This window comes from Mus musculus, chromosome 5 (genome assembly GCF_000001635.26).
Source record: "Mus musculus strain C57BL/6J chromosome 5, GRCm38.p6 C57BL/6J".
NCBI classification, from domain to species: domain Eukaryota; kingdom Metazoa; phylum Chordata; class Mammalia; order Rodentia; family Muridae; genus Mus; species Mus musculus.
Genome location: NC_000071.6, coordinates 144,352,056 through 144,362,697, shown reverse-complemented (window position 1 = coordinate 144,362,697; position 10,642 = coordinate 144,352,056). Strand labels below are relative to the sequence as shown.

The 10,642-nt window shown below is 46.3% G+C and overlaps 1 protein-coding gene and 1 long non-coding RNA gene across 4 annotated transcripts in view; one reads left to right on the top strand and one right to left on the bottom strand.

Moving 5' to 3' along the window:
* Positions 1-1,692: 1,692 nt before the first annotated feature.
* Positions 1,693-4,775, bottom strand: Dmrt1i (Dmrt1 interacting ncRNA). 3 transcript variants are annotated; one of them, NR_102374.1, is made up of 2 exons: positions 4,654-4,775; positions 1,693-2,245 (listed from the first exon to the last, which is right to left on the bottom strand). It is a non-coding gene; the product is annotated as a Dmrt1 interacting ncRNA (long non-coding RNA). The 3 variants fall into 3 exon arrangements; NR_102372.1 differs by lacking the exon at positions 4,654-4,775 and adding an exon at positions 4,072-4,173; NR_102373.1 differs by lacking the exon at positions 4,654-4,775 and adding an exon at positions 4,148-4,173.
* Positions 4,586-10,642, top strand: part of Baiap2l1 (BAI1-associated protein 2-like 1) — a 93,588-nt gene continuing 87,531 nt past the window's right edge. Inside the window, exon 1 of the mRNA NM_025833.3 lies at positions 4,586-4,907. Within this exon, the coding sequence (NP_080109.1) occupies positions 4,857-4,907 (51 nt within the window). The 5' untranslated portion in view covers positions 4,586-4,856. The remainder of the gene's footprint in view (positions 4,908-10,642) is intronic.

Here is a 10,642-nt window from a genome sequence, read left to right as displayed (position 1 = left end):
CAAACATTCTGTTACTAAAGGCCTAAAATACTGCTACTGGGTGAGTGAGTGGTCAGGGATGGTCTCTCTGAAACCGCATCTGGGCCGAAATCCAAATGAGAGGAGACAACAAGGAGGCCAAAGCAGAGAGCATTCCAGGCGAAGAGAAAAACTCGTGGAACCCCTTCCACAGGAACAAGGTGGACACATTGAAGAGGAGAATACACAAACTGTCCAGGCCTTCTTTTCAAGAGCATGACGGTTTCAGCTCTACTGCACAGGGGCTGCTTCTCTGCGGAGCTCACCCCTAATGACTGTGCTCAACAGGGGTCTCTCCAGTCGTAAAACCTTCTGGAATTCTCTACCACACAACACTCCGGAGGCAGAGGAGCCTGAGCAACTGCGCAGGAAGTTTAAGGGAAGCCCAACCAGCTTGTCTTGATAGCGATGATCAATGTTTGAGGGTCGAGGCTGGAGAAATGGCTCAGTGGCTAAGAGTCTTTGCTGCCCTTACAGAGGACCCAAGCTTGGTTCCCAGCACCCACACCAGGTGGCTCACGGCCACTTGTAACTCCAGCTCCAGGGGATCTGAAGGCCTCTTCTGGCCTCCAAGGGTAACCCTATATGCATACACATAAATAATAAAGCAAATCCTTTTTTTTTTTTAAATCTTATTGGCATTGCCACTTGGAACTGTGTCTTTAGAGTGAATTTGTGTGTGTTGAATGCCTGTGTGCGCATACATATGTGGGTATGTATACCCGTGTGTGCAGATGTGGAAGGCAGAGGTTGGCATCAAGTGTCTTCCTCAGCCACTTCCCACCTTATTTTTTTCGAGACAGGGCCCCTCACTGAACGTTGACCTTACCACTTCATCCAGGCTTGCCTAGCTGACTAAGGACCCCCACAGAACCTCCTGACATCCTGCCAACCCACCCCTACCCCCAGACCTGAGGGTCACAGACATTTGACCCCACACCTAGGTTTGGTTGTGTGTGTGTGTGTGTGTGTGTGTGTGTGTAGGTACCAGAGATCCTAACTCAGGTGTTCAAGTTTGCACAATGAACGTTTTACCCACTGAGCCATCTCCTAGGTCCAAGGATTGCATCTTACAAACTATGTCAACATAAACAGGACATTTGATTACTTAGCTGAAGCAAGAGCAGAAGAGGAGACAGTGGTTCCCTGACCCTGGGGACCTGTTTTGCTAAGATCCTAAGAGGCTAGATGGCTAGGAGTTGGGGAAGGTGGATTTCTCAGCACTTAACTGCTGAGACGCAATGCAATGGCGGCCAGCCCACCTTACCTTCTACTGAGTCAAAACTTTCTATCGATCCACTTTCTTCCATTCTTGATGAGCACCTAAGGTCCAAGAGCATCCAAGAGCTCGTGGGATCTCCAGTGTGCATGCAATAAGGAGCACCTTTAATGAGTCCAAATGGATTTTTTTTTTTGAGATTGAGCCCACCTTTTTGTCTATGGGCATGATCGACTGTATCTCTATTACAGCACTCAACTCAAGTCTTAAATTCTGCCCTCTGCATTTGCATTAAAAGATGAGTCCAGCCCAATTCTTTCTACCTCCTCAATCAACCCTACCACTGCCACATTCACATATACTCAGAATATCTGGCACTAGGAAAAATAATCCATTATCCACTTGTTCTTTCGTTCAACAAAGACCTCCTAGGAATTTATTTATGTGCCTAGCCCAGAGCTGGGACTGGAAGCCTTAGGCTTGATGTCTGGACAGATTTAAAACTGACCATTCTTGCTCAAGTCATAGCTTTGTGGTTGAGTACCTACCCAGCCAGAATCCCCCTATGAGGGCGTAGGGCACAGCTTAGCAGTAGAACACTTGCCTAGCATAAGCAAGGCCTTGGGTTCTATAAATACAAAACTGGCCATTCTAAAAAGATTTTCAGGAAGCAGGAAGATCGTAAGTAGGAAGTTATTTCCACAAAGTTGAGTTTGATATGCCCAGATAATCAATGCAAAGATTTGCATACACTTGAGAACTTCAATCTCTGATCAAATTCCAACCATGGCGATCTAACTGGGCCATCTGAGATCCTCACTGGCTTTATGACAGCTTGTTAAACTGTCCTCTCTGGCTCGGAACTGGTGCTGCCAAGCTGCGGGCTGTTAAAGGTTAAGCTTCCGCTCTCTTTCCAGCTCCTCGGATGACTGCCTGGCAGTGGAGGGTGAAATGACCTCATTCGTCAGAAGGAAGACACAGAAAGAGGTTCTGAGACAAAAAGGGGATCTGCCAAGGAAAGACAAGGAGTTTTCAAGTTCAAATAAAAGCCAGAAGACACCCTTGGTGAACCCTAATATGTAATGGTAGTAATTATAGAGTCCTGCTTACCACCCCGCATATGACAAGTGAACCCCAGTTGGCACATTTTCTGAGCCAGCTCCTAAAGATCCTTTAAAGACATGGGGAGCGTCTCCCACTGCCTCCAACATAGGGCTGAGGTGTTATTCCCTCCACCATGCAACCCACACCAACCACCATTTGCTTCCCAAGCCAGATATGTTTTATAGCCTGCAAAACGTGATAAGACTGCCCCAGAGTCCAAGTGCTTGTGTCTGTTCTAAGTCCAGAGTCATCCCATACTTTCAGTGTTTCCATCTGGGGCACACAGTGCTTTCTTTGTGTGTATTTCCCAGTGAACTTTATCCTGGAGCAGTTTAGAAGCTTCGTATCCTCCAAGCTCATAAACAAAGCAATCGTACCTGGACAGCTTTTAAAAATAAAGCCTTGCCCACTCCGGCTGAGTTCAAGTCTCAAGCGCTGAGTGTGTTTTCTGCTAGGAGAAGGTTGCTGTGGCCCTGGAGTCTGGGTCACCTCAGTCCTAGGTGTGTACTCTAGGACATGTTCAGAGCTGGGTTGGGTGTGACTGGGTAGACAACAGGAAGCACCAGGAAGGACTAGGGAGACAGCTCAGTAGTTAAGAACACTGGCTGTTCTTCCAGAGGACCTAGGTTTGTTTCCCAGTACCCACATGATGGTCACAACCTTCTGCAACCCAAGTTTCAGGGAATCTGAAGCCCTCTTCTGACCTCTGACATATGCACCAGGCATGTACATATATATGTATCAGTCACAGATGACATACATGCAGTCCAAGTAGCTTACACATAAAATAAAAGTTTTAAATAATGTGCCAGGAGCCACACACCTACATGGCCTCTACAAGATGAAAGAAAGCACAGACATCCTAGACGCCTCAGCCGACCTGGGGGCTGAGGAAATGGGTCAGTTTGTAAAGTGCCTGTGGTGCGAACATTGGGACCTGGGTTCCATCTGCGGAACCCATGTGAAAAGCTACATACAGTAGATATGCTCTTGTACTCCCAGTGCTGGGAATTTGGGAGACAGGTGGATTCATGGGGCTTGTGGAGACTTGATAGCCATCAGTCTATCCTTTTTAGCTACTTCAGTAAGAGACTCTGTCTCCAAGATATATATAGTAGATATCGGCTGAGGAATGACGCCCAAGGTTGACTTCTTGTAACACACACACACACACACACACACACAGAGGAAATTTTTAGACAGTCTTGTGATTTACATAGTTGTAAAGCATGGGATTTTAAACTTATTCTTAATGTTCTGTTATTCCAGTAATCAGATCTTGGCGTTAGTTACTTTTTTTGGCACCCCGGAACTTTCAAAATTGTGGGTGGCTCCATCCATGAGAAACCATGCCCCGTGGACCTTCAATCAGGGAAACCGATTCGTAGGAGGTATGTGGAAGTTACTCAAAGGCAGAGAGCTTAGAGGATTCACCTGCGGAGGATGTGAGCCTCGAGCTTTCAGAGCCAGCACCTTGTGGCGGACACTAGACCAAAGACCTAGAAGCCCAAAGGTCCAGGTCCTGTTCTAAAAGACACCACAGTGTAGGGGCTTGGCTGGAACTCTGGGAGGGCCGGGAGAGGGCGAACAGAGGTATTACCTCCACTGCCAAGCCTTAGGCGAGATGGCCTGGTCCACTGGGTCCAGCCACCTCGCCTTGTACTGCTCCAGCCTCGCCCACCAGGCTGCTCAGCCACGCCCACACGAGGAAGACTCTCCCATTCCCTTGCCTGCCTCAGCTGGGGCTGTCTAAACCACGCCATCCTCGCTTCAGCACCGCCCATCGGTCTGCTAGACCGCGCCCACCGGCTCAACTCTGCGGTGCCACTCTGGCGGACACAGCTAGGGCGACTTCGTTCACTCCGTCCCTTCTTGTTTCGGCCACGCCCATCCGCCATCTAGGCCACGCCCATCAGTCCATTTCAGGTGGGGGGAGTAAGGGCGCGTCCCCTCCCCTTGGCTTCTCCCTCTTGTTGGCCTCTCAGACCCCACCCCCGCTCCACGTCTCAGCTGGGGCCAATCAGTCCGGCGCGCTGGCCGGGCTTCTGCTCCGCTTAGCAAGCCCCTAGGCCACGCCCACCTAGCGCAACAAGTCTCTTCCAGGTTCCCCCGGTTGCCCCAAAAGATCGACCCTCCCACCAGGCTGTCTCCGCGCGAGGCCGCCCCGCCCACTCTAGAGTACTCAGCCTAGGCCCCGCCCACCTCAGGTGGGGCTGCCCCGCCCTCTGGCCGTACGGCCCCGCCCACTCCGCCCGCCTCAGGTGGGGCTGCCCGTCCCTTTGCTCGTCCCAGCCTTGGCAGGCTACGTCTACCTCGCAGCTCCTTACAGACCGAAGCGCCGCAAAGTTTTGACATTTTGGCAGCAGAGACGCGCACTGACTCTCTCCCGCTGACAGCTGTGGCGGCGGCCGACTCTCAAGGACCACTCAGTCTCAAGTCCTAGGCGCTCCCGCCGCCCGGCGGCCACGAGGCCCCGCCGCGTCCTCCCGCGCTCGCCCTCCCGGAGGCTGCAGCCATGTCTCGGGGGCCGGAGGAGGTGAACCGGCTCACGGAGAACACGTACCGGGTAAGTGTGGGACTTTGCGGAGCTCGAGACGGGAGACCGGGGGGATCCGGGACTCTGTGGTTCCAGGCTGAGGGCGGAGGCTGGGAGGCCCGGAGACTTGGGAACTCCAGGGTTCGAGGCCAGGAACGTGAGCCCGGACAAGCAGCTGACCATTGTCGCCAGCGGGGTCGGTCGAGATTCTTTTTCGCTTTTGAGATAAAGTGGGGACTTTACATGATAAGGGCCTCCCCTTCCCCCTTGGACCCTTGGAGACTCCCAGGGACCCCACATTTCCCGTGTTGGGGGAAGGGGATTGGAGACGTGGACGACAATCCGCGGGGTCCCCGAGAGGTTCTTATCCTCCCCCAACTTCTCTTTGTGGTCAGTGACTGCGCTGGTCTGACCGCTGGGGCTAACCCCTCCCCAGATCCAAAAGAGAGAGAGAAAAGAGACAAGCTCGAGTTTCCTCGGAGAAAAGAAAGAATGTAGGGGAGAAACTCCTCCGTAATTAGGAATCCATCGCCAGGTGAGCCTGGCTCCCTCGGCTCAGGGAATTTTCTAGGCTGCCAGGGAATCTGCTCCTGGGAAGACTTGAAACGCCTTCGCCCTCTTGGACTCTTTCATACAGTAGCTTTTAAGTTCGATTTGGCTTTTGATTACTTTTTGTTTAGCGTTTTGACAGTTTTATACATCTATATACAATTATTATGAGCATGTTCGCCCGCAGTTGGACTGTTTCTACGTTCATGATTTGGGGAGGTTATTGGAGTCAGAGAGCACTGAGATTTTAATAAGAATTGACTTAAGCTGACAGAACGTGTGGTGATTGGTCGCTTAACTGGCATGTTATGTGAGAGAATTTTTCCAGAAACAGACATGGGATTAGTGGCCAGTTTAGTAAGTTTAAGTACTTATAAATGAATTCCATTTGAAATGAGATATCCGTTTAATCATCTGCTATTAATAGAATACAAAACAACTTTTGTTTTAATTCCACTTAGGTCCACTGAACCCCTGAGATTTAAAGTTCTCTAAATTTACTTGTAGTCATGATTAAAACCCACTCTTTGGTCATTTCTCTAGATTCTTTTTTCACCCACTCTTTGGTCATTTCTCTAGTTTTTTTTTTTTCACCCCTAAAATTGAGTTTCTAGATTTGCAAGGTCTTAGTTCCTGAAATCAGAATTTATTGAGTTGCTGGAAAATCATTTTAAAGCAGCATGAAAATATTTTCAGAATTCATTGTGGCTCCAAATCATATCCACCCCTCCATGTGTGCACTATAACATTTATTCTAGATAGACAAAGTAGACTGTATTATTATGATTTTGAAGGTTCACAACTGTGACCAAAACCTGTTCCTATTAGTGTGCTTCCTTAATTAAATGATAATTTTTAGAAATGCCAGAAATTTGAATGTTTAAAGCCTTGTATTTGGATTGGCATTGTTCAGACTTAAATGATGTGAAGCCGGTAGAACTGGGGTGTGGGGTGTCGACAGAGTATGGAAGTAAAATGCCCTAGCGTGGGGGAGACAAGATACTCAGATGAATACTCAGTCAAGGAAAAACCATAACTGAGGAATGTGGGTTATTTATTGTAGTCTGTGCGTGGAATCCGAGCATCTGCTGCAGTGGAAAACACAGGCACAGTTAAGTTTCTCAAACACAATTGATTGTTTATCTTGCTGGTCTGGAAAGAAAATGTCAACTTTAGACAAGCAATCAGATGCCCTGAGCAAACTGTTCTTTTTCTCACTTCTGACTGAGAAACCTTTGGTTGGTGTGGGCAGGCAGATTACAGTACCACAAAAATGAACCACCTTGGCCTGTCTTTCTACCCACAGAGCTGGAGTAAGAGGAAGACTGTTGATTTTGTTGGTTTGGTTGTTGTTGACTGTTGATTTTGTTGTTTTGGTTATCCGCATTGGTAGACGTAAGGCATAGTTAGTCCTTTTGGGGATGTTTTGTTTTCTGACAGGGTCTCACTATGTAGCCCTGATTGGCCTGGAATTTGATATGTAGACCCGGTTGACCTCAGATTCAGAAGTTCACCTTCCTCTGCCCCCTCCCAAGGGCTGAGGTTAAAGCACTACAACTCCTAGCTATTTAGTTGTTGTTGTTGTTGTTTATTTGTTTGTTTGTTTTTTTCCTTATTCTTTTTTTAAAGACACTCTTGTATATGTAGTCTAGGCTAGCTTTCCTATGAACTCGCTATGTATCCCAGGCTGGTCTCAGCCTCCCCAATGCTGGGGTTGGAAGTGTGCACCGCCATACTGGCTCATTTTCAGTTTTGAAAGGTTGTAATAGATTGAAGATCAGAAACCAGTGTGTTATTGGTTTCCATCCCCAAGTGTTGAAACATTTCAAAAGCTCGCTAAATGTCAATTGATTTTAACCAGGATTTCCTTGTTAATATTTTGGGGTCAGGTTTGTTTTGTTTTGTTTTGTTTTTAATGTGGAGATAATGGGATTTAAAAAAAATCACAGCACTAGACAGGAGATTTCTATATCTATAAAACAAAGTGGAGGCTGCTAGCCCATAGTTTGACTCTAAGGAGATGCACACTTAAATTTACATTTATGGGGGTGATTGGAAGCCTGAAAAGCCTTTTATTATAATTGAGGCTAAAAACTATTTAAGTGCAACATTGCAAGAATTCTACTGGCAATGTTGGTGAATGTGTTCTTTTAAAAACAGATTTCTTTTTTTCTTTTTCTGCTTTCTTTTTTCTTTCTTTTCTTTCTTTTTTTTTTTTTTTTCCCCTGAAACAGGGTTTCTCTGTGTAGCCCTGGCTGTCCTGGAACTCACTCTATAGACCAGGCTGGCCTCAAACTCAAAAATTCGCCTGCCTCTGCCTCCCAAGTGCTGGAATTAAAAGCATACACCACCACTGCCTAGCTAAAAACAGATTTCTTTGTGTTACCTGGCAATATTTCACTAATAGAAATACAACCTAACCAGGTGCATTTACAAAGGCCACCTGCAAATGAGATTTAATGTCTTGCCTCTCTGGGTTTTAGTTTTGTGTGTGTGTGTGTGTGTGTGTGTGTGTGTTGTCTTTTAATACTCAAATATCTTTTAAATAAAGGAATAAATTCTTTAGGGCAATGGAAGGTTGGTAAAGTAGTGTGATCCTCTATGCAGTATCATATCTACCTAAATATATATTTATACATTGGCACAGTGTTTTATAAATGTACTTAAACAAATGATTACTGGATATCCATGCTAACTCGCGGACGGATGTTACGTTTTACCGTTTCATAAACAAATAGCATGATAATGAGCCCCAAAAGAAAAAGTACTGTTGATGATTTCAGTTTAGTCAAAGATAGCAATCTCCTTTCCATGTTTAGCACATAGTGTGCCCAGAATTTGCCCTCGGAAGCCTTCTTGTGACTTTTACGTGCTTTTTTGATAAGAAACGTGCTTTAGTGAGTAAGGGTGAGGTAAAGCTCAAAAACCTTTGCTTAAGAGGAACCACGACCAGCCGGGCAGTGGTGGCGCACGCCTTTGATCCCAGCACTCGGGAGGCAGAGGCAGGCGGATTTCTGAGTTCGAGGCCAGCCTGGTCTACAGAGTGAGTTCCAGGACAGCCAGGGCTACACAGAGAAACCCTGTCTTGAAAAAACAAACAAACAAACAAACAAAACACACACACACACACACACACAAAAAAGAGGAACCACAACCTTCCTAGCAGTTAGGATTTTAAAGTCTTAGGAGATTGAGAAAGAATGGATGTGGTATCACCCAAGGACATCCTACCTGCGTGCATCTTAAAATGAGTGAAGAAGGGCTGGTGAGATGGCTCAGCAGGTAAGAACACTGAGTGCTCTTCCGAAGGTCCTGAGTTCAAATCCCAGCAACCACATGGTGGCTCACAACCACCCATAATGAGATCTGACGCCCTCTTCTGCTGTGTCTGAAGTCAGCTACAGTGTTCTTATGTATAATAATAAATAAATCTTTTTAAAAAAAATGAGTGAAGAAGGAGCATGACACTCACAAAGGGAAGAGAGGAAGGACCTCAGACACAGCCTTTATCCAGTGCCACCAACACAATAAGATGTGTTTTATTTGAGAACGAAGGTGCAGTGTACACAACTTAGGGGACTATGTATGGGAGAGCTGGAGAGGTGGTTCAGCACTCACTGCTCTTCCGGAGGACTTGAATTCTGTTCCTAGCATTCACAGAGGCTGGCTTACAACTAACTGCCTGTATCTCCAGTTCTAGGGGCTCTGAGGGCACCTATGCTCGCATGCACACACACACGTACAACTTAAGAGAATAAAAAGTAAATGATAACTCTAGAGCAAACAAAACCAAAAATATAATAGATTAAAAAAAAAGAGAGAGAGCAGACGTTTAACACCAACTGTAATTTTAAAAGTTCTAAGATTGGGTTCCTTTTCAATCTTAACAAAATTAACTATGGTACCATGAAACAATTGAAAGTGGTGTGTGGGGGGGCTGGAGAGATGGCTCAGTGGTTCAGAGCCCTAGCTGCTCTTCTAGAGGTCCTGAGTTCAATTCCCAGCAACCACATGGTTGCTCACAACCATCTGCAATGGGATCTGATGCCCTCTTCTGGTGTGTCTGAAGACAACTAAAGTGTACTCACATACACATAATAAATAAATAAATAAATAAATAAATAAATAAATAAATCTATTTGAAAAATTAAAACACTTAAATGTAAACCAGCAAAAAGTAAAAAAAAAAAGAAAGAAAGAAAGTGGTGTGTGTGTGTGCACATGTGTACACGTGTGTTGGTGGTGGAGAACAAGGGGCTGTACTTTCAATCACTTTCCACCTTATTTTTGAGACACGATCTCTTGATGAACTTGGAAGTTGACCATATTGGCTAGACTGGCTGGCTGGCTAGTGAGCCCCAGATGCACTCCTGCCTCTGATTCACCAGTCCTGGGATCTCAGGCACACACTCTAACTTTCTATGTGGACGCTAGGAGTCTAAAGTTCTTAGGCTTCTAGAAAAACACTTTCCCACTGAGTCATTTCCTACCCCCTCTGACTCAGGAGACAGGGAGCAAATGGATCTCTGTGAGTTCAAGCCCAGCTTGGTCTGTAAAGTGAGTTCAGGACAGCCGGCGCAACACAATAAGACCCCATCTCAAGGGGAAAAATAATACAACAAAATGTTTCACATAAACCAGTCAGCTTTTCAAGAAGGCCCGTTTATTTAACTCTCTTAAAGTTACCAATCTATTGGTATTTCCAGCCCCACCTTAAGCTACTTTGCCTTGTCCCCTATAAGATTTACAACTGTAAGGTATACCGTATGAAATGTTTCCTCATTATATTTGTTCATCTCTCTTCCCTCCCCAATGGGAATGTGAGCTGCTCGAGGTAAATACCTTTGTTTTGTTGGAGTTCAAGCACCTAGAACAGTTCCTGGTACGAAGGTGTATTTGTTGAGCCACTGCACATTTAATCAATTTAAGTGTTTAATCCTGTGTTCAGATCTCTGCTCCCTCCCTCCCTCCCTTGACTACACCTACCTACAAAGGTAGATGTGGATTCTTTTTTTTTAATTAGGTATTTTCTTCATTTACATTTCAAATGCTATCCCAAGAGTGGGATACCCTCTCCACACACACCCCCGCCCCCCCCCCCCCCCGCACTCCCCTATCCACCCACTCCCACTTCTTGGCCCTGGCGTTTCCCCTGTACTGGGAACATATAAAGTTTGCAATACCAAGGGGCCTGGATTCTTTATTACCGTGTTCTA